Source organism: Ascidiella aspersa, chromosome 5 (genome assembly GCF_963924565.1).
Source record: "Ascidiella aspersa chromosome 5, kaAscAspe10.2, whole genome shotgun sequence".
Classification (NCBI taxonomy): domain Eukaryota; kingdom Metazoa; phylum Chordata; class Ascidiacea; order Phlebobranchia; family Ascidiidae; genus Ascidiella; species Ascidiella aspersa.
The window spans coordinates 20,968,295-20,992,389 of NC_139451.1; the positions used below are offsets into that span (position 1 = coordinate 20,968,295).

The 24,095-nt window shown below is 38.4% G+C and overlaps 1 protein-coding gene across 3 annotated transcripts in view; it reads left to right on the forward strand.

The window, feature by feature from the left end:
• Positions 1 to 19,951, forward strand: part of LOC146145347 (zinc finger protein GLI2-like) — a 45,094-nt gene extending 25,143 nt beyond the window's left edge. For 2 of the 3 annotated variants that reach the window (XM_083389539.1, XM_083389541.1), the window contains 22 exons: positions 626 to 822; positions 2,176 to 2,458; positions 3,253 to 3,432; positions 4,534 to 4,840; positions 5,006 to 5,078; positions 6,010 to 6,119; positions 6,606 to 6,755; positions 7,478 to 7,642; positions 8,441 to 8,605; positions 9,696 to 9,797; positions 10,422 to 10,611; positions 11,076 to 11,270; positions 11,931 to 12,160; positions 12,969 to 13,059; positions 13,601 to 13,745; positions 14,154 to 14,394; positions 15,234 to 15,377; positions 15,602 to 15,866; positions 16,578 to 17,125; positions 17,468 to 17,554; positions 17,873 to 18,032; positions 18,920 to 19,951. In XM_083389539.1, the coding sequence (XP_083245665.1) occupies positions 626 to 822; positions 2,176 to 2,458; positions 3,253 to 3,432; positions 4,534 to 4,840; positions 5,006 to 5,078; positions 6,010 to 6,119; positions 6,606 to 6,755; positions 7,478 to 7,642; positions 8,441 to 8,605; positions 9,696 to 9,797; positions 10,422 to 10,611; positions 11,076 to 11,270; positions 11,931 to 12,160; positions 12,969 to 13,059; positions 13,601 to 13,745; positions 14,154 to 14,394; positions 15,234 to 15,377; positions 15,602 to 15,866; positions 16,578 to 17,125; positions 17,468 to 17,554; positions 17,873 to 18,032; positions 18,920 to 19,059 (4,168 nt within the window). In that variant the 3' untranslated portion in view covers positions 19,060 to 19,951. The remainder of the gene's footprint in view (positions 1 to 625; positions 823 to 2,175; positions 2,459 to 3,252; positions 3,433 to 4,533; positions 4,841 to 5,005; positions 5,079 to 6,009; positions 6,120 to 6,605; positions 6,756 to 7,477; positions 7,643 to 8,440; positions 8,606 to 9,695; positions 9,798 to 10,421; positions 10,612 to 11,075; positions 11,271 to 11,930; positions 12,161 to 12,968; positions 13,060 to 13,600; positions 13,746 to 14,153; positions 14,395 to 15,233; positions 15,378 to 15,601; positions 15,867 to 16,577; positions 17,126 to 17,467; positions 17,555 to 17,872; positions 18,033 to 18,919) is intronic. The other variant, XM_083389540.1, reaches the window with a different exon arrangement.
• Positions 19,952 to 24,095: the final 4,144 nt, after the last annotated feature.

Here is a 24,095-nt window from a genome sequence, read left to right on the forward strand (position 1 = left end):
AGTACGCTGTAGCTTTAATAGGAAATTGTTTAAAGCAGTTCGTGAAAATTCGCTGTATAATAATAAAGTTTAATTGAATTACCTTGTTTAAATCTTTTTTTTTTATAAAAGATTTATAATAGTGTATATCAGTTTTCTTCTTTTAGAAAGATATAAAAGGGCGTATTTTTTTTAAATCCAAAACAATTGGCTTCTTTTTGCAATACTTATATTAAGATTTAGTTGGTGCAATCAAATTGTTAATCTGTTTGCTTGATTTTCAGTAATTGGCTTTTTTAATTTTTTTGTTTTTTAAAGGTAATCCGCTTAAATAGAAATCTAAAAAAAAAACTTTTTGTATATGGTTCCAGCCAAATTAAAAATTTGTTCAAAGTAACTTATGTTTAAAAATTCACGTATTTATTTTTTAAGCCATACGGTATACCATTCCATGATATCATCTTAAGATGGCGTAATTAGAATATTAAATCCAATACAAAAGTAGCTATAATTTAAAACGTTTTGAATAACTCTTTATTCGTTTTCAACATATTCTCTATGGGCATTGATATTTTTATTACGTCTTATTACAACCTCTAACCATTTTGCTCCAAAGTCCTAATATGAATTTTACATTATTTTGTAGAGCCCCAGGGGTGACGAACAGTCCCATTCTTTCCGACATTTCGCTGATTCCGCTTTCACCCCAGCCGATGGGGGTAGGGGGCGCGAACCCCTTCACCCACACCTCTCCCCTAGAAATGTACATCAACGGATTCCAGTCACCCACCATGTCCATTTTGTCCCAGGCGAGAAACCTGAGTCCGCGCCATTCGATCCAGGGTGAGTTGGCGATTGTGTAGTTATTTGGTGATGTTTTCAATTAACTTTTTCAAGACTTTGTAGTTTAATTTTGGCTTTTTTGCTGAGAAATTTCATTGAATATTGTTTTTGCCGTTAGCTTATAAAAGAAGATCAGGTATTAGTGTTGCTTGCTATAAAATAAATTTAGGACTAAAATTTTCACATTATGCCGTCCCATTTGGTTCGCATTGATACGCCACTTGATCTTAAAAAATTCCCATCTCTACATAACACGTGTAGGACAACGTATTGACGTTGAAATATTATTAATAGCAATAACCGTGGATTTGTAAATAAAGCACAAATATATTACGTATTTAGCTGCACGCCACTGTTAAATTAGTACCTCACTTTAGGCTTAACCATTTTGCTGAGAAATTTACTATAAAAGTGATTTTGCCGTTAGTTTATAAAAGCACACATTAACACTGTGTTATACAAGGGAATGATAGAAACAACAAAAATAAAAAGTCAAGTAAATTAAAACTAACTATTTGTTTTTCACCATTAAAATGAGCCTGTACAACATGTTAAAAATGTTGCGAACCGGCTGAATCTCATTACTGCTAACAGCCACACTAAAAAGCAGCAGTCGTCTTATGACTTTCACTTATGACGCAAAAAATTCAACTTTCAGACGAGCAATCACAAAAGGAAAATTACTACAATTATAAAAATTAACACAATGTATGACTGTTACGTGCGAAATCGGTGTATTAGATAAAAGGCAAAAATCCATTGAAAGCAACCAGTAATGCCAACTGGTTCCCTGATCTCATAAAATTTTGTGAGACGGTTCTATAGAACCGGTGCGAACCGGCTGAATCCCACCACTGGATACATCCCATGCAACCTCAGTAGTTTGACTGCAGGCTAGAAGTGCGCTGTGGTTTTCTGCATACTGTGTCGGAACAAAATTTGCAGTGCCAAATTAATTCACCAAATGTAGCTTTATTAATGTTCAGTAAGCTCTTAAATCGCCAGATCGGAGTTAGTACAATCATGTGCATCGACGTTTCAGTCGACGAGCTTAAATATTTTCAGTCGACAAGTTCAGTGCTTCCCAACCTTTTTCAGTTCGCGACGCACTTTTAATGCAAGTTTTATTGTGCGACCCACAGTGAGATGTGACCATTACATAAAACCTGCATCTTTCATACCGGCGTACATACTGAAATAATAATGCGACAAAACACATTTAATTGTAACGTATTTGTTATATTGTTGCATAAGTGTAACGTAATCATAATGCCATTATATTCCGATCAAATAGAAAACTGTAACATTTTTAGACTAGTTGATGCTAAATATGTGTCTTTTTACTCTAAACAGAACTCGAAAAACTCGCCCTACCCTACTACAACGCGGCGCACCAGGCCAACATGACGTCATCGGCATCGACGGCGGCCACAACCAACAACAATAACAACAACAGCGGGGGAGGACAGATGACGAACCCGGCCTTTCCCATGGGACCTCCCGTCTCACCCTTCGCCTACTACCAGTTCATGCAGCAGCAGCGACTCCTTGCGGCTGCGGCTGCAGCGCGGAGCGGCGACCCGGGGGCGCTAGAGAAGCACGCCGAGCTTGCTCGCTTCCAGAGCCCGATATGCAGGTTGGTAACGGCACGATCGACACGTTTGTAAAATGGTTAGTGCGATTAAGAGAATAAGTAACTTTGACATGAAATGCATGACTTTTTAGCAACTATAAAATTAGTTGAATTACAAAAATGATTTTTCACTCGAAATAACAACAAACAGTGAATTTATAAAGTATACCATTTACAAAAAATCGTTTAAAAGATAAGTGATGTAAAACGCATATTTATATATTTCGACAAATATGAATAAATAAAAAACAAATATTTCGACAATATTGCCTCAATACTGAACAAGCAAGGTTTGCCATTTCATATTACGTACAGCGTTTATATTTTCCGTTTGAATCCAAGCTGTTACATTGTTTTAACGTATTTTCACCAGAACGACTTAAGTCCCAGTCAAATCATTCGTAAAATATCTCTAAGTCAAGTTAAGTCCCAGTCAAGTCATAATTAAAGCAAGTCAATTCCAAGTTAAATCCTTGTCATGAAAAACTTTACATGTTAACCTATTAAAATGGGTAAACTCGTCCGATTAAGAACAATACCTTAACTGAAAATACCAAAAAGTCAATGGAGGGCACGTAAATTGTTTTACGCTCAAAAATTAGTTTTTGGATAAATGCAATAAAAACACTTAATTTCAACCCAAGTCAATTGTCTAAAAGACTTAAGACAAGTCAAGTCAAGTAATTTGCCCAAAAGACTTAGATCAAGTCAAGTGTTTTGAAAACAGTGACTTAGGTGCACTTGAGTCAATTTATTGACAGAAATAACAACACTGATTTACACCCTCTTTAACCCAGGTCCCGCGCACGCAAGCGCCCCCTCTCCATCTCACCCTGCTTCTCGGACCCCAACCTCGACCTGACCTCCATGATCCGGACTTCTCCCAACTCCCTTTTGCCCCTGGGTCTCAGCAACTCGCGAAGTTCTTCGGTGGCTAGTGGCGGTAGCTACGGGCATTTGGCAGCTGGCGGAATAAGGTAAGAACAATAATGTTGAGGGAATTTTTCATTGTCTTAGTCCAGTGATTTTCAGGCTTTTATGGCTTACTGCACCCATCAAAAATAATAAATAGATTTTCGGCACTCTTACTAACAACAATGTTGAAGGAATATCTCATTGTCTTAGTCCCGTGATTCTCAACCTTTTATGACCTACGGCACCCCTCAAAAATGATAAATAGATTTTCGGCATCCCGACTGGAATTTTCGTTGAGTACTTTACTGCAATGACACTATAAAATTAACTGGTACAACACAGTCAATTAAACATGTAAAAAATGTCGTTTGATACAAAGATCTCTAATCGTACACAAAAGGTTGTATCAAGAAGCTTACCAATTGAGCGAAGATCAGATTCTTAACAATTCTTCGCGGCACCCCGGTTGAAAACAACTGTCCTAGTCGGACAGGTTTGTTGAATCAATCCACCGAACGTATTCAGCCACGTAAAACATAGTCTTTCGCCTGTTTTCGATGTAAATCCAACTGATTTTATTAAATGTTTTACGTGCATCTCAACGATTGAGCTCAACGATTGTTTGATTCCTGATAGTGTTCGATAGTGCAATATTAATTGTTTGGTTGACGACGATTGGTCAACTTTGGATTGAATACCTATACGATTATCACACATTATCCCTAATCGTTTAGAAAGTTTAAACTCTTTTTAATTTGGGTCTTAAAAACATCGAACGAATTTTTTGGTTAACACGTAATACTGGCACTTTTATTTACTATTTATGTTAATGCCCAAAATAATTGGTTAGTTTAACATTTTCTCCATAACTATTTTGATAGATTTAGATCTAACACTTTCTATCAATACATTATTAAGAGCTTAAAAATAATAATAATAATTTTTGTATTTAACGGGAGACCTATTCTGATTGAAACAACAATTTGTTTTTTTTTACTTAAACACTAACATGTTTTGCATTTCAATGAGAAAAAAATTTGTTGTACGAATTTTTATTCTCGCTAGAAAAGCATCATATAATTATATTAGTAAATTTCGAATTCACCATGTTACAAGTGTTTCGCGTGACACTTTTCATGCAACCATTCGATGTTTCGCTACAGTCCCACCTTTGGCTACCACACCCCCATGATGACGTCACCGCAGCACTTACACGCCCACCTGCTGTCGCGTCAAATGACGTCAGCCTTCTCACACAATATGGCCGCCGTGGCCCAGCAACAGCGTTCCCAGGCCCAACTGCAGGCGCAGCAACAGCAGCAGCTTCAGCAACAGGGTTCGTCCATTCCCAATCCGTTTGAAGCGCACCACCCGGCGGTCAACATGCATCGCAACATGCAGCCGCACGGTGGCACGCCGGCGCACATGAAGCAGGAAACTGCGCCGGGACACGGTTACCTCGATCGAACGGTAATTGATAACGAGTTTTGTTTCCCCTAAGGCTTTTTTATATTGGCTTATAATTAAGGAATAATAGCAAGATAAAATAGGCTAGTACAAAACCGCAACGTTTAACAAACGAAAAGTCTATTTTTCGTGCACTTGCTTGTTATTTAACAACTTTTTTTTGCGCAGGCAACGACCAAGCTTCTTAACGAACAACGTCACCCACCTGTCCTTAACAATCACAACCACAATTCAAACTCAGGTAAAAATGTGCAGTCTTTCCAGAAATACACCTAAAAAGTGTAATGAAACGATTAATTTAGCACGGATTGTACATTAAAAAGTTTTTTGTTTTCGAAAAAAATCGGACAGTAATCGTCGCCGTAAATAGGTGAAGGCGATTGAAAAGGTCAACTCACGAGACAAGGTCACTATTTTATTTTTTATTTTTTTTTTTAGTGTAGAAGACAAACTTGTAATGTTGTCACGTGAGACACTTCTGCGCAATTGTAGGTCCTATTTCGCCGAACATGGGAAGTTATTAACCCGGTTGCCGACGTCCATGCCATTAATAACAAATGTTAGAATCGCCTGGCGGCACAAAGGACGCGTTGGAAAGTGACAGCGTCAAAGACAAACGAAAATGGACTCCACAGCAAACAATAAAATACTTGTCAAGTGTACTTCATCGAAAGTAGTTTGTTTTGGCTTTTCGCCGGTGTAAAAATTATGCTCTACTCCAGTGGCCGGCAAACTTTTTTGCCGCTACCCAAAATGCTCTGTTAAGACCTATTAAAGGCCCACTAAGTGAATCAAATGATGTCACAAAGTTACGTCATATAACACGTAATCTTAATAAATCTTACGTGTAGTGCGAAAAGTTTATAGTCGCATTTAAAAAAAAATTACCTTTGTGTTGTTTATAAGGCCTAAATGATTTATTAAAGAATAGTATTTTGGGAATGGATAGCAGGGTGATCCTAGACTCTAAGCCACACCATTTAAAAAAACAGTACAGTGAATGTACTGCTACACGCTGCTCACAACTACATGACAAAACTAAAGATTAAAAAATAGTCACTAAAAATGGCCCAAAGGCCCACAGTTTGAGAACCACTGCTCTACTCCTTGCACCATTCGCCAGCGTTTGCTTTAAACAAAACACTGTAACATCGAATGTCAACTTTTCACAGTGGTTTCGCCCGGTTCCGCAGCCAACAATGACGAGGACGCGGTGTACGAGACCAACTGTGATTGGACGAATTGCAGCATGGAGTTCGACACGCAAGAACAGCTTGTGCACGTGAGTAGTTTTACGTAAATAGGCCTATTTGTTTGTAATTTAAATACAGCTGTTAGGTTGTGCTGATCATCTTGACTAACGTTACTTGTTTTGACAAGACCTCCTAAGATGTTTTGAGAACAATTAAAGACAAATCTCTTAAAATGAAAGTCAAGTAAGGCAGTAAAATTTCAATAAATATTTAACAAAAAAGTTTCCAGAATCCTCAAATGAACAACGAAAAAATACTAATTAAAAACATGAATATGTAAAGTGAAATAAAAACCAACAAAAGTCACTAATTACATGATCACGACATAAAAGGATAGGCTACTTTTTTATTTTATTTTTTTCCATTGGTTTTGAGCACCATGACGTTGTGGTAGAGCGCCTGTCTAGTAACAGGACAGTTGTTCCTTGCGTAAAAGGATAGCGTTACTATCGAAATTTCTTGAATGATTTTCCGCTTATTTTAAGAGATTCAGATTTACCAAAATGTTTTCACAGCACATCAACAACGATCACATACACGGCGACAAAAAGGAATTCGTCTGTAGGTGGCACAGTTGCGCGAGGGAGCAGCGACCCTTCAAGGCGCAATACATGTTGGTCGTCCACATGAGGCGCCATACCGGGGAGAAACCACACAAGTGCAATGTGAGTGGTTTTGGTTTATATTCGTTGTAAGTATACAAATACGTTACCGACGCTTTCTATGTTTGTGTTTTATGAGAATTCGATAACCCTCTGAGTATATCTGTGCTTTAAATTCTAAAATTCTTGCAATTCATAAAGTTAAGTGGGCTGGCCTTTAGCCCAACCGGTAGCTTCTTGATAGGTGCTATTTGTTTATTTCTCGTCCGCCTTTCCGTTTAGTTGCGTGATTGTAATGAAAATAAAGTGAGGGTTTCGCTTGTGCTTTTTATTTCGATTGCGCTTTGCGTTGTATTGGTGATATTCAAAACGAATTGCACACCCATTATTATCCGAACTACAATTTGCTTTCACGAAAACGCTATAACAATTCTTTTTTCATTTAAATTAGAAAAAAATTTCCTTATATTATTTTTATTCTCGTTAGAAAAGAATGGTATACTTATATTAGGTTTCGAGTTCGCTATGCTACTTAGTGTATTTCAAACATTCCTGTACCTTGAAATGCCTATTTATTCGTCCATACATGTAAATGCCTATCAGACAATGAGACAACCACTTCTGGTTGCATTCGTATTAAAATTATGAAAAATACGCTGCGAATAATCATAAAAGTTTCTATGCGGCTTCGCATATCGCACTCAAATAAAAATGCCTTAAATTCACATTACCTGCCTGGCGTTTAGATTTGCTAACCCGTTTATTTGACGTCCGCCTTTCTTTAGTACGAGGGCTGCAGCAAGGCCTACTCGCGTCTCGAAAACCTCAAGACCCACTTGCGCTCTCACACCGGCGAGAAACCCTACGTGTGCGAGTACCCGTCTTGCACGAAGGCCTTCAGCAACGCGTCGGACCGAGCAAAGCACCAGAATCGGACGCACTCGAACGAGGTATGAAATCGATGTTCGTATATTTTCATTGACTACCCACTTTTAAACGGTAAAACAGGTTTATTATAGCTATTCCGTTACAAGCCAAAAAAATTATTCAGGGTAAAGATATTTTTTTTTAATTTTAACCTAAATCTGAATTTTCAAATTGACGTAGCACGGTTAATACTGAACCGAACGTGCTTAGATTTGGTTTGTCAGGTTTTAGACGCAACCTTACAACTCCAGGGGGCCTAACAACTCCCACTGAAATTCGGCCAAAAAAGTTTTTTTGAACAACCCTGAACCCTAATCATACAGTTACATTTTTATTACGAAATAAGTGGCGGCTATGGAAAAGGATCAAACAAGTGGCCAACCGTATGCTTGCGTATCGCACTTGAATATTTATTTTTGTTATATCTGTTTAAAGAGTTATTTTGAATGATTTGAAGATATCTACTTTCTTTTAAAGTTATTTTGTCTTTAACTTCGATAACACTTAAGTTAGTGGATTTAAACTTTTGCATGTATTCGCCAGATTTTTTATTTTAGTTTGGGTGAATAGTTTACATTAACGTTGTAATTATAAGTTTTGCTTAGGACGTGTTTTTATTATGTTTACCGTTATTCGAAGACAAAAAGATTGGAAAAATCAGCCTGAATAAAACTCTGTTATAAATATCCTGTTGCTACCAGGCATAGTATACTAAAAATAAGTTCTTCTGGTATATACAAAATATATACCAGAAGAACCTATTTTAGTAAAACTCTGTCATAATCACTAACAGAAGTAACCTTTTTTTTCTTCATTTTCAGAAACCGTACGCTTGCAAGATCGCCGGTTGCTCGAAACGCTACACCGACCCGAGCTCCTTACGTAAGCACGTCAAGACGGTACACGGGCCCGAAGCTCACGTGACCAAACGCATGAAGGCACAGCGAGATCGAGAGGAAAAAGGCTCGGGTCTCAATGTCAAACAGGTGCAATGATAAAAAACGTCAAACGGAAACTTTTTTACATTTTTTTTATATCAATTTAAAACTTCAATGAAAGACACATATCTGTGTGTTAACAACTGTGATCTAGCCCTTCTGAATGCTTTTTGACCAACGATTACGGCTTACGTAGCATTAGTAAGGTGATGGACGCTCCCGATATGACCGGAGGTTGTGAGTTCGAACCTCACTGCAGGCCAGTTGTTTTTCAAGCCTGCCCTGCTTGCATCATTGATCGACAGATTAGGTGATGCTGCAGTGGGTTTCGGTGTACTAATTTACAATTTACCATGATTTTCACAAAATGTTTGTACATACTAGTCACCGCACACTTGTGCCCCTTAAAACAACTGGGTGATACGCTGTTGGAAACGTGGCTGTATTGAGATAGTATCGTATATTGTAAAACTCATCTTATGATAATTGTTTTAAGCTACGTGTTTTAGTTTACTGTTTATGTGTCTAGACCAGGGGTTCTTAAACTAGGGTCCGTTGGACCCCTTGGCAGTCCGATGACTAGTTTGCGGGCGGGGGTCCATGAAGGCCTAATTGAAATATTAGTGTATACCCATGAAGTAAACAATTTTTCGAAGAAAATAGTTTTTAATTAAAAATAAAACGGTTCTGTACTGACTGTATTTAGACTCCAATTCACTTTAACTTATTTTTGACAAAAATCAGAAGATTTATGAAGTCTATTTGTATTATGACGTCAATGTATGACGTCCATTTTTTAATTTTCTTGCCTACCGTAATCCACGCGAAGCAAAAATAGTTTTAGGGGACCCTTGTGAAAAAAATTTAGGAAAATCTGGTCTAGACACCATTAGGTTTTCGCAAAAGTGAAATGTAATATTGAAAAGTTAAGAGACGAAATCAGTTCTACATGAACAAATATTCTACTTTTAAGTTCAGACGTTTAAAAATGATACGCCACAGTTGTTTATGACGTTTCGTTAGACGTTAGACTATCAACGTTGGTCAAAAATTAAAATTACCAGAGGAGCTGTTTTTGATTTGTATTAGAATATCATGTTCAGCGCTTTATTTGTAAAACCTTTGACGACTATTTTAGGAGCCCGGAGTCGAGAAAGCAAAGCGAAAGGACAGCGAAACGTCGTCCAAGTCCAATTGTCATGACTTCTCTCCCAATCCAAACCACAGTTCAAGCGACAACGTAAGTGACGCAATTATCTTTGAATGCGAAAATTTCATATTGTTTGTACAACTTTTTGTATTCAGTATATTTTCAGGGGCAAAACAATATGATCTGTTTTCATATTTAGTTTGAACAGTTTACAATATAGTTGAGTCATATAGGAATTTTTCTTGCTTTATAATATCTATTCAGGGATCATTATTAGTCGCAAGATATATCAGTAGTTCATTTAATGCGAAAGAATATCCAGTATAGTTTTGTGCAAAAACATTTTGCCAAGTTTGATGGAGGTAGTTTTTCCATGAAATTGACAGTAAGGAATAAAGATAATTTTAAAGTCAGTTTCATATATTTTTGGTTTATCTAATTTTTTGTTAAATACGCAATGTTTTTCTGTAAAATCAGACAAAGCTGTCAGGAATAGTCTGACGGATAATTTTTTACTTACTATCGACTGTCTCCATCCAACATTGGAAAACCTTTTTTTTTCAATGTTATTCAAACTTAATATTCAAGTTGGCGTTTGGCAATATCCGTTCAAAAATTCACCGAAATTCCGGTGTGACTTCATATTTCGCAAAGGGCCCCTCAATTACCCAATTGCTAACTGGTTTACCTTAACTCTTCCTCCGAAAATTTCAGAACCCCCCAAACAACATGAACCCGCAGAGCAACCAATCCTCGTGCACTTCCGGGTCTGACGTGTCGGTGACGCCGCAAAACTCACCCCACATGACGTCACAAAACAACGACTCGGGCGTGGACGTGAATGTGGGAGCGAACGAGGGAGACAGCGACGGAGACATCGTGGTCGACGAAAATCCCCTACCGGGTAAGTCCCCGAAAAAGTACTTCCATTGATAAAATTCCTAATGTTGATTTTTTTGACTATCTCTGTGTGAAATTCTTTACGAAAATTATCTTTTCAACGATTTGTATAAACTTTTTGTTTTACTTTAGAAAAATGTGTCCGTAAAACTGGACGTTAGTACTTCAATCGTTGCTTACGTTTTAATAATTGCCAGTCAAATCGTTGCCCACATTTTAATAATTGTGAAAACTATGCGTTTCCTACATAGTTTCACAATTATATATGTCTGAAAGCAGTAGGTTAAATTTAACGGTTTTGATGTTTTCTTACAATTATTCCAACCTGTTGAAATAACTGCTGATTTTATTTTGCCATGTTTTGTGTTTCTAACATACCCAGCGTAGACTAATAAACTAGCCTAGGCCGGTTTCTCGCTAGAAACTAAAACTCCCCAGTCAAAATTTAAAAAAAATGTCTCTCAAAAGACTCGACGTCGGGCGGCGTGCAAGCGCTATCACGTGGCCACCACCGCACCGGGGTGGTTCCCCGACTGGTCAACAAGAAGATGCAGAACCTGTCGCTGGGTGGCGGGCAAGAGGCCTACGAATACTCAAGCTCGGATTATCTAAACTTTGACCCCAACAACCCGAACCCTCAGCCACCTGAAAGAATGAAAATGGGTTGGTTTGTTTTGCGAATTTATTATTTTTGTCAAGGTAACATGCACACACATATGTGTGTCAAACACTGTGATCTAGCCCTTCTGAAGCTGCTTTTTGACCAACGATTACGGCTTACGTATCGTATTTTGTCAAGGTATAAGTTATATCTAATTGAGGTATAATTACATCATGTATATGACGGACGATATAATGTCGTGTTGCTACTATTATTGTTAAATCATAATTTAGCAGTTTTACAACCCTTTCTTGTCAAAACGGTTCTCTTTAACAATCGGCAAAGTAATTTTCAGAAACGACAGTGAAATTTTCGATTGCAAAGCAATAGTTTGAGAAAAATTAAACCGGCTGCTCTAACTATTATCTGTACAGCAGTCAATGGGTTGGTGTAGGCAAATTTAAAATATAGCTCAATGGCAAACACGAGCATTTTGTGAATACCAAACAACAAAAAACTTTTTGCTAATTCATTTACATTTTTTAAATCTTGTTTATCGTCTAAACATGGCAAGGTTGATACATTCCTGACAAAAACACCATTTAAGTTTTGGGGCACGACCAAAAAACCGAAGAATTTACGCCAAAAATGCTTGCCATCAGAAGGCTGGCAAGATTCTGCCAGTCTGCTAAGCACAGCCGTCTTACGGTGTCTTATTTTAGCTTTGGGCAAAAACCTCATCGGCGAGCCGGAGGTCACTTCGTCCACACAACATCTGCAGCACACCAAGTTTCACAAGCAAGCGAAGGGCGCCGCCTTGCTGACAAACGGGCTGCTGCCGTCCCGCCGCCAGGTGTCGCTGATCAGCAACGATCGACGAGATAGCGGAACGGTTAGCGACGTGAGCCGCAAATCTTCCAACGCCTCGATGAGCAGTCGCAGATCAAGTCAAGTAAGTGACGTATTCTTGCGTAACACAGCACCAAGGGGCGTCATTTATTATGAGAAGTCACGACGTTTAAGATTTTCTTGTATGACTTATCCTTTTTTTCCCCCTTGAAATAATTCTAGCGTTTTTTAAGTATAGGCTTCTAGCGTTTTTTAAGTATAGGCGTAAAAGCAGGTGAAAAGTCAGCCATCAGGAACTGTTTCATCGCTGTCGCTGTGTTGCTATTGAAGTTACCAATAAAAATTAATAAGCTCTTTGAAAGTGGTCGATTTTAATTCATGGTATCCTTTTTGTACATTCCCTGGGCTCCGAGTCCTAATTATTTTTTATAGTTCCAATAACATGAATTTTTTGATATGCCTTTCTTGATAATTCTAAAATAAGTAGTTTCACTGAGTGGTTCCAATTTTAATGTAGACGACCAGGCACACCAATTTATTCGTTATACCTATTAATTATATGGGTAGTTGCAAGTTTCAGAACTATACTTAATGAAACTTTTGCTAACTACTTCGAAGACAGTTCCGTTGTACAATGGAAGTCGTTTGACGTTATTTTTATTTTTTTATTTTTTTTCTCTTTTTTCTATTTTTCTTGTTTGTGTCGGCGTTGCAACACTTCAAACCAAGCTGAATCACAGCAAAATACTATAATTGTGTCTGACCTCAAATTTGCTAGCTTTGCTAGAGTATTTGACTGTTACTAATCAGGAATTAAGGTCGACATTAATCTTACAAGGGTCAAGGTGATTTCTATTATCACATATTCAATGCAACCAACTTATTCAATTTTTTATTTTTTTATTCTTAAGGTTTCGAATCGCATGCTAAACGTGGCTGGTTCATACGATCCCATCTCTCTCGACTCATCCAGGCGATCTAGCTCAAAATCGAACGCACAAGGTAACATCGCTGTGCTGGCGATTGCATTATCAGTTTAAAGTGTCGATGCATAAATTAGAACAGTGCTTGTCAACCTTTTTTAGGACAGTATACAGTTTTACGTATGTTGAAGAAATTGTACACCCCAGTCCACGCAATGCACTAAACTTAAGCCCCGTTGTACTGCAAAATAAACTATTACCGGTTATGAAGAACTAATTAGTACCTCACTATAACGACCATCAAGAGAATTATTTGGATATGATGTCGCAAAAAGAATATATATAGTATGTTGCAAGCTACGTACGCTTAAATACAGGTTGTGCCATGTATTGTACACTCCAGCAGTCAGTCTGGTAATAAACCTGTTTATTTATTATGATACCTGATAATAGGCTTAATGTATTTCGGTATCTTGTACACCCCAGAACACCCCATCAATGTGGTACACCCTTTAAAAATTGTGGTACACCTTGGGGTGTACAATACACCCGGTTGAAAAGCACTGTATTAGAACAGTCTACGAGAAATTGAAATGGTATAACAGAGACTGTTTTCCTAGGGCCTAATCAAATGGGAAGCATAAACGAGTCGCTTGACCCCTACGACCTTCACCAACTGAGGTCAAAGTTCAGCGAGGTCACTGGTCGGCCCCCGCCTACGCCGTTGGACAGAGATACCTATTCAAAGGGTCAACTTACGAAATGGTGAGATAACATCGTTCGTTATATTTGTTGTTGAAATCCTTTTTTATGGGCAATGACCACTTCCCTGCCCTTAGCGTTATTAAGGCAGGTTTATTTATCAGTGTCTATAATACATAATTTGACCTCAATCGCTGAAATATTTGTTTTTGATTGCATCCGATTTATACTTTTGTAAGGCAGCAGTGTTTTGAAACATTTTGAAATGACATAAGCTTTAAATTTTTAAACCTTACACATTGAGTTATCATGATAACATGACACTAAACTGCAGATACAAACAATAATTTCGTGAGGGGCGTTTTTCATTTTAATGAAAGGTTTATTGCTTGTTTACTTATTGTTTTATTCGTGATGTTTTTAAAATATCGTAGTCTCAGAATAGCAATTAAACTTTCTCTCTCATTTCAGGCTGGACGATACGAACGGCCGCATACCAGATCCGCAAATGTCCGGTTACCACAATCCGAGCAACTACGGCGGCATGCAACCCACGCCACCCAAAGCTATGGGGCCGCCCCAAGGGGGTTGTGATGTACGGCGTCGAAGCGATGGGGCCTATGCGCGCCAGGTCCGCACCCCTCAGCCTCGTGATGTCAACCATCCGGTTGGCAGTCGACGGGCCAGCGACCCTATACGCAAGGGCAACCAGGTGAACAAATCTGTTGTAAAGTACATTTTATAAATAAGAAACAAATTTACTCATTACATTTCCACTATCCTTCTATATTCTAATATTTCTTGTATTCTAGGTCAGTTGAAATTCCTTGAAGTTGTACCCCGGTTAAGATATTCTAAAAAATGAATCCTATTTTGTACTTGCTTGCCTAGTTTTCTACATGATTTCATTGGTGTGACACACCTGTTACAGAGCTATAGACATTGTATAAAATCGCCATATTTGTTTTGTTTTTTTGACGTTTTTCGGAAATAACTTATGCCATCAACAGTGTAAAATAATGTAAAGATCAAACTGATGGAATAGCATAGAGAATAAAATACAATATTAGACAGAAAAAGAAAGCAAAGTAGCAAATAAAATACCATCACGAAGTGTTAAAAAGATAATAATGCACCGAGATGAGTTCCAAGGTAATTTAAAACGTTAAATCAAAACACCATAAAATTAATTGATATTTGTCAGTTCACATTTTAAATAAAATATGCAAAACTGCATTTAAATAATTGATAATTAATAACTAATATAAAAGTCTAGTTTTACACGGTTAACACCTAAAGATAAGATAACTTAGTCAACTGTTCAAATGTTTTTGGAATCATCCATTGTTGGAAGAACTCTTTGCCGTTTGGCTATTTTATGCTTTATAATCAGTAAATATGTATTTCATATAGCATTTATAGTAACGACCTAGTTACAACTACCCACAGAATAGCTGTAAACCACTAAAAACCCTCCTAAATTGTTCCCACTTATTTGGCTTCACTTCCGTCCATGTGTTTAAAAGTAAACACTCGTTTGTTACGTCACAGATCGATCCGAACAAGCTTCCGAGCGTCGAGCGCCACAATAGCTGGAACAACGTCGCCCCGCTCCCCGGGATTATGGCGAATGGTCAAAGCCGAGGGCCGGTGACATCACAATGCAATGGTTACCCTAACCCTAGGGGCATTCAGGTTAGTTTACTGAATTGAAAAATGTATAATAACACACTTTCACTGCAGTACAGTTAAAAATGTTTGTACCAGAAGATCAGAACTTTAGTTAATTTTGTGAATATGTAAATACTATGTATATCACATTATTGGATAAACCTGCTACAAGAGACATTTTAGCAACCAATTAAGTCGGATTCGCCAAATACCATTTTCCGTTAAAAATCCTGCTTTTTCGTGTCTAGGCCCAGCGTGCCGACAGCAATGGAACTTCCTTCGGCGGCGCCGAGAGCGGTTACCACAGCAACATGACGCTGAGTCAGCACCAACAGCCGCCGCATCATCACGGCGGCAACCCGGTGACTCAGCACAACTTTGACCCGTCGATGATGACCTACCATCCACATCCGGGAGTGAACGAGCAGTTGCTGATGGAAAACATGAACGCTGATATGCAAGCGGCTCAAATCGGCTGCAATCCGGCGGCGATGGCCCAGCGCGGCTACAACTGTAAGTTTTTTCTTTGATATTAGGATACATATTTCACGTTGTAAAAGTTGATCTTTTCTATTGTAAACATGTTCTTCCGGATAAATTTGATTAAAGTACCAACGTTACGACCACATATTCGGACAATCTCCTTCCGGGAAATACTATTTTAACTATAGGCGAAAATATATATATACCGGACAAACAATAAAGGAAAATTAACGTAAGGCGTTTTGCGAATTTCTTGCGTTCGGACGGGAAGATGGAAAGTGAATTTGGACTGATTTTTTTCCTCATGCAAAATATATTGGTAAAGTAACCGTTTCTCTTCAACACATTGCGGACTGGAATGCCATTCGGACATGTGTATAGTCAACAATATGTGCACCCAGACAACTTATCAATATAATTTTGTGTTGACAAGTTTTTGATTCAAATTTAAAATGATAACGTCGTGATGCGACCAATCTCTGTCGATAAAATTAATGCAGACAATTAATGCCTTATCTTTCTGCAGATAATTGACTTATCCACATAATAATAAATATCTGTTTTTCAACGTAAATATCTGTTTTTCAAATAAAACAAAGAAGAGTATTTTAACAAGTACGATTTTATTTTATTATTTATCACTTTTAAGCAAGTCAAGTCGATAGTGGGAAAATAAGTTATCCGATGCCACTAATTTCGAAATAAACATCATCGTTTATAGCTCACGTTTGTTTATTCTAGATCATCAAGTTCCAACTTCTCATCACCAACAACAGCAATACTACCAGTACCCGACAGCACAGTACAACTCGCACCCTGGCCACCCTGCCCATCCCCTTCATCACGCTGGCGGTGGCCATCCTGGTCCCCAAAACCACCCCGGTCATGCGCATCAGCCACAGAGGTCGTTTCAAGGTCACCACGCGCCCTCTCAAGGTCAAGCCTTCCCGCAATACATGAATTACCCCGCAGGCGCAGTAGGTGGCCATATGGACGCGATGACTCCGCAAAACGGCGCCCCGAGGAATCAGCAGTTTTACGACCCCGCCTATCACCTCACGGCACCTCACCCGGGACTTTCCCGCGCCCCGTCGGTCCCCAACGCTAATAACCTGACCCCGAGGCCACCGCCCAGCGCCTCGACGTCTTCCCAGAATCGCCTCAGGGCCACGCGATTGCGTCAGAGCCACGCGGCGCCCCCCGCTGGCGTGACGTCACAAGTTCCGGTGACGCAATCATCGGACCAACCCGTTCACGGCGGTCGCGTCAACTTTACCCCCGATGCACAGGTAATTCGCGGAGTGAATGAATGAATGTTGCTAGACAAAACGAGACATTAAAAATTGTGAAATTTTAAGTTTTAAACGTGATTTGAATAAATGCGTATCTTAGAATGTGATTAAATTTTTCCTTGTTGTTCAGCGTAGTTAAGTGTTTTTTGTCAAATATGTTTGGCAATGTCGATATACACAAACGGTTTGACTAGAACTTTTTATAACAAACTGGAACGCAAAAAGATTTGTCTTTTCATTGTTATTTTGTTAAGTGTTTAAATTTCCGCTTATAAAAACGGCGAAACGACCTGTTCAAAGAAAATGCATTTTAAAGTTTTACTTACGGTTCGTCTTTAGATTCCCGAAGAATTCTTACAGCAAGAGTTTCTTGACAGCATTCCCCAGCTTCGGCCAGATGTTTTCAACACTCCAAACGTTCCAATGGTTAGTTGCTCGGCAATAAGATCTTAAATGCACCTCGTCTCCTGTTTAAAGAGTAAATATTGTCAGACAAGTACCGTTTTTGGACTTTTCCTTTTGTATTAGACTTTGTTAAATAAACAAAAACATTTCGAAGTCAGGTTTTAGAATTGTGTGTTCTAAGTCAACGGTTACATTGATTTTGATTTTAAATCTTAGGATATTCAATTGAATTGATGCTTTGTATGCGTAGTAGTTTGCTTGATTTTCTTTTAAAGGATATGATTTTAATTTTCGCCCTTTTTCCTATATTTACTGAAAATTGGCAAATACTTTTTTTAGCAACAACAATACGTTAAAATGCCGGCGGACAGCACCACAGGCCCCAACGGTGAGAACGCATACCGAAATGACGTCATTGACGACAATGATGACGCAATGAGTGCGGCCACCAACACCGACGTCACGCTACCACCCATGTCTGCGTTTTCGTCACGTCTAGGTAACGAGTATAGCTGAGAAGTGTTTGGAAAACAAAAACCTTCCTCATTACGATGAGTTTCAATGTAAATTTCTTAAAGGTGTCCCTTCATAATTAAAGCCAGCAACTACACTTGCAAGGCTTATTACACATAGGTGAGAAGTTCCTATTTCGGATTATATTGACAGGAGATTGTAGTTAAACGTACTATGAATAGCAATTCCCTTTGCGGGGTTAACTCTGCCGCCCGCGGGGTTTTTCTTAAATGGAACTTAAACCTATTTCTAGTTTTTAACATAAATGTTTAGTAGGTGAAGCTTTTTGCATAAATTACAAAAATTTAACAAAACGAATCCGAAAATTAACTGAAACGAAACTAAGCGAAAAAGCCGCAAAAAGAAACTGTTTCTCTTCCCATTTACTCTAAAACGTCTTATTTTCCTGCTTCAGATGGCAAGCTTTTTTCGAGAGTTGTTTTGGCATAGCGTAATGTTATATGCAGGGGTAAATCCAGTATTTTTGTTTTGGGGGCATGACAATATTCAGGGATGACGTCACAAAGTTACGTCTTTAAACAGTTAATCCCAAAATACCTGCTGATGTCGTGCGATCTCGTGGGCAAATGTGCATGTGATAAATCATTCTATTTTTTAAACATTATTCCGAGCTGCTAAAAAGATGCTACCCCGCATGCGGCTCTCTGAGTCGCGGTTGAGAACCACTGGTCAAAACGCTTACGAAATAGCCTCGTGCCCTATGATGTAGCGTAACGTCTAATTAAAATCAACCACCGGTTAAAAATAATTTGACTTCTCCTATAACTTGACTCGTACGAAACTGTTGAACAAATCGCACGCGGTGCTTCAGAAGCTGTATTCTTTTTAAAACGAATTTGTATTTCTTTGCAGCGACTCCCGTAATGAACAAACCATTTGCCCAGCAGTCTAACAGCCAACACCCGGCTTCCAACATGGCGATCAACAGCATGAGCTCAATGCTGTCGGCGCTCGAAGAGGAAAACAAGTATCTGGGCATGTTACCACAGTAACTGGTCGTCAACGGGGTTATGGTTGAGATGTTGTCTTAAACTGAAACGGGCCAATTGCCTCGACAAATGTCTCGCATTCGGTCGCCGACTGGAGTCTATGGTAACCGTTTTTGTACGTTAAAATTTTCGCCCATTTCCCAATAACCAATGGCGGATTACAATATCTTAAACATAGTTTTTGTCACCATGCAGTATTTAAAAAAATTTTTTTCTTCTATTCACAATATAATAGAAACTTGAAAATGAATGTCAAGGGCAAATTTGTGCCTCAAACCTTTTTTTACAGCCAAACTTATTTTCGGCGGAAGCTGTCGTTCGTGATTTTTTTTATTTTCGTTCAAAAGTTTCATTCAGTCGCATTTTTGCCCAAAGTTTTCAAATAGGATTTATGGATGGACGATCTTTTATGAATGGAAGATCTGTAGAGCTTGCAATACAAACCCCCAAAATAATATTTTACCTTTACCCTTTTTAACGCTTTCGTGGCAGCCAACAAGCTACGGGGTGAGACAAGTAGACAGTAAAGTTTGCCCTAACCTTATATACTTTCAAAAGTTTCCAATTGCCATATGCTAGTCGTTTCTGTTGCACTGCCTTTAAAAACTGCCTATCACCTTACCTTTGCTGCCTTTGTATTGTACTACAGGTGCGCGACCAAGTTTTAACGACGTTTATTGATTTTTATGAATACCGTTCCGCCCCCACTTTTGCAATTTTTCAACCTTCTTATGCATTTTCTTCGTGTAAATAGTCGAGCGTTTCTGTTTGCCTTTTGCGTAAGCATGTGCCTGACAGCGAGCCAATTGAAGCAAAACAATACAAGTGGGTATTTCGCGCTGACTGTAGAATTTACCTAGTAGTACAAGCTGAAGGGATGGTCAGTATAAGTGGTCCACCGCCTCAACCGTTAACGTTGTTTTGCCGATAGTGAAACTCGCCGAGACTTGAAAACCAATTTTAAAATAAGTTAATATATGTCTTAATACTTTGAGTGTCATACCTCATTATGTTACCGTTTGTGAATCAAAACGTTGTCTATTTTAGCGTGGTACAATAGCTATAAATCAATGTTCGTACATAAATCTATTTTACCACATGACGGAAGTTGCAGCAGACCTGTGGACGTTTGGATATCCGTGTGAATTAATGTGAACCTCTGTCTGGCCTAGAACGTATTTTACCTGACAAAACTACAGACGTGCCAAAGCATTTGATTAGTTCACTTCTATCTGATTTTATTACACATGTACCTGTTTATAGGTACACATAAAAGGCGTTCCGGTACTCACAATAAACAACGTTACCTTTTAAAAAGGCATACAGTATTTTTCTCAAACTCTCTTTAAGTCTACTAGTGGCGTCAAATCAGTCAATGTAAAAAAACACTTTACTCACGGAATACAGGAAACAAGAGGTTTGCCTATGGCAGTTGGGTAAGATACTTCCGGTAATTTGATAATAAATTGCAAAACCAAAAAGATCGCAATTGCTATCAGTCTGAGGTTCGCAAGTTGAGGCATTATTTAGCACCTTCAGGTGTTGAACAGGTACAGAGGTGTTGATAAGGCAGGGGTTATTAAACTGGGGTCCATGGACCCCTTGGGGGTCCGTGAACTAGTTTTAGGGGGTCCATGAAAGCCTAATTGAAATATTAGTGTACTTGTGAAGTAATCAATTTATAAAAAAACAAAAAAACAAGTTAAATAAAAACAAAACTGGTTTGCACTGAATGTATTTAGACTTCATTTCACTTTCCCATTTTTGGACCAAAATCAGCAAACTTTGTACTGTGACCTCAATTTATGACGTCACTTTTGAATTTAGTTTCCTACAGTGGTCCGTGCGAGCTAAAAGAAAATTTTAGGGGTCCGCGGTAAAAAAAGTTTAAGAACCCCTGTGATAAGGTGTCAACATTCAGTTCGGGGCTGCAGTCTTGGATAGATAGCGTCTCGAGTAGCCGCAATCTAAAAACGTCTGAAGCCCATCCGAGAACTTCGGGTTTGCCAAAATTAACCTTATGATCGGAATGTTGCAGAAAATGCCTGCAAACCTCTGATTTCTCGTCGACTCTATGTTCTTTGACCCTCGTTAACAGGTCCGTCGGGTTTGGCCAATGTAAGCTTCTCAGTCACATTAACTGAAGATGATACAAGCTCGTATCAAAACGTCGATTTACTCGACCTTTTTGGCTTTACAATTTATTATCAAGCTACATTACAGATCCGTGCATAGTGTAGGGTAGGCCTACCCAATTCCGGTAATGATTTAATGCTCATGCCATCATCAGTGTAAAAATCAATATCTTCACTTGGTTTTTACACTGATGATGGCATGAGTTATTGCTGAAACGTCTGTAAATTGCGAAATGTCGCTTTTATCAAATATTATGGCTTTTATATTTTTATTGAAGTTACTGAAAAACCCGTGTATTGTGTTCCAAAGATTTAATGCTAATGTTGTCCAATTTTTCACGTATATAAACATCGGAATAACTCGTGCCCGAAACGGGTCACAAATTGTGACTCACAATACTGGTACGCTTTTCGGTTGTGGAAACATGGCGTTGGATAGTTCCGGCCACAGCTCAGTTGAATGATTGCTACACCGGAATGTTCCGTAAAGGCGTTACAGTGAACATGGTGCCGGGACGCCGTTAAGGTAAAATTATTTTCGCTTTTCGCTGTTCCGGTAAAAAAAAGTTTGCTGTTCCGGTAAAAAATGTTTTGTTTTACTAGTTTCTTTTTCACCAGGTCTCCTTTAATGTGATGCTCCACAATGGTGTACCTCGCAAGGTACAGCTACGTGTGGCCCGGTGTTTTCGCTATCTTTGATTGTTTGCGTCTTTAAATAGTAGGCCTAGTGTCTAAAAGTCTGTGAAGCTATTTTGTGTCATGACAATAACTTAGGACAGGTAAAAATTATTAAATGTTATTTGCTGAACAAAATCTCCTAAGTTTATTCATCAGGACGCCGCAAGTCAGATCATTGTAAGCTCATTAAAACAAATTCTAAGCGATTCGGGTTTATCAACTATACATTGGTGGTTTTACATTTTACACTATGGCCTAGCGAAACAACAGAGAAAATATCTGACCCCCGAATTCCATTACAATATCCAAGTAAATTTTAGGCATTTTGCCCTTCTTTGCCTCTGCTTGTATTGTGCGCTTTCTTGTTTGGTGTCCCGATACACAATTCAACAATGAAAAACAACACAATACAATGTTTAATTTTTTTTTCTGGCGATCTGCTATGTAAGGGTAGCCGCCGCAAGTCTCCGGATTCGCCAAAATTTCAAGATAGGGGAATAATAAGCGATAAATTACTAGCGCGCACTGCGATTTTAATCAACAAAACGCATTCGCTTAATGCTGCCTTCTACATGTATAAAATGTATGCACTGTTAATCAGGTAATTTTTCGTAATGTGACGTGAAACATTTTAGCCTTTTAATTTAGACATAACTTTAGGACGTAACTTTGTAAAGTCATTTCCAAAATATACATGCGCTTTAAGCGTTCCGGTACATTATTCTGATTAAAAATTGCTTCAGTACATTGCTTTTTAATCGTTTCGGTACATTATTCTGATGATAAACCTTAACGATAGGGCTACCATATTCTCACCAACCAAAAAGAGAACATTTTTTTGACTGCAAGTAAAACGAAAGTAGAATTTTTCCTTTGAGTTTGATGATGTTTTACATTTCCTTGGTAGTTGCAGGCAAAACTTACAAAAATATAGACACAAAAACAACAACTAAAATTTATTTTACAGATTAAGCCCATGAATACTTCGCGGTTTCCTCAATTTTGCGAATAAGGAATGATCATTTTTAACAAGATAGTGAAATTGTTTACACGAAATAACATTGAAATTATATACAACCGTCAATATGCTCGAAACTGATCCAACTAATAGCCTGACTCTTTCTTTGCACCATTGTAGCTGCAACAAAGAAAAAATGCGTTGGCAGAAATTTTTTTTCGATATTAACAGGTTTAAGACTTTACATGGCTATCTTCTTTCTTTTAGACTTTTTTTATAGATGACGAGAATTCTCGTGGTAGTTTTAATGTGGTTCCATACACCAACTCCGCTGCCGAACACCCATAATATCTGCTTTTGATTCTGCCCTAATTTTAAGCAATATTATTGGAAGTTGGTTAACCTATATAGTTGAGGTCTGTAAGAAGTGCCTTTAACGCCGACCTTAGTCGACTGTGCATTCTTCCAACAATTCCGTTAGATTGTGGATGGTAGAAGTCGTACGTTGTTGGCAAGAACCTAACAATTGGTTAAGGCTAGCCCAGAGATTTAATTCGAATTGCCGACCTCTACCAGAAGATATGGCTTGGGTGTTTCCTGTCGTAAAACCCACGATAATAACAATCACACCACGGCCTTACTGTGGCATCTGTCATGGGTAAAGCTTCGGGGCATCGAGTAAAACGAGCGATGCACATAAATAAATGTAAAAACAGTGTGAAAGGGGAAGTGGCCCAAAGTGGGCCTATACAATGTCCACTTCAATATCTGCAAAACGTCTATAGCTGGTAACGAAAACGAACTAGAAGTAAGAAGTAGTAGGCTGATGAATTTTAGCCTTTTCACAACGAAGACATGTTCGGGCCTAATTATTCCCGCAACTTTGTTTAAAGAATGCCCCAAGAATCGCTCAGACAGCAGTTTATGGGTTGCGCAAATTTCCTTGTACAGTCATATACTATAGCGACAAATGTATTTTATTCTCAAAAGAGTGCTGCAATGTGTAAAATGAATGATAGTTGATGTTCGTAAGATGTAAATTTCTGATCTCCGAATGAAGGCGTGAGTTCGAATCCCACACAACAATCATAAACTATACAGTATCATATTTAAACAACTCTACACCCTTCAATTCCCAAATATGTTCTGCAGGCATATTTTCCAATTTTAAGTTTCAATACATGAGTTATAACTAATTTAAAACGCAATATTTATTTGTTAGGCACATGTTGTTCGTTTTTTTTACTGGGGCTATGGGAACAAGCAGT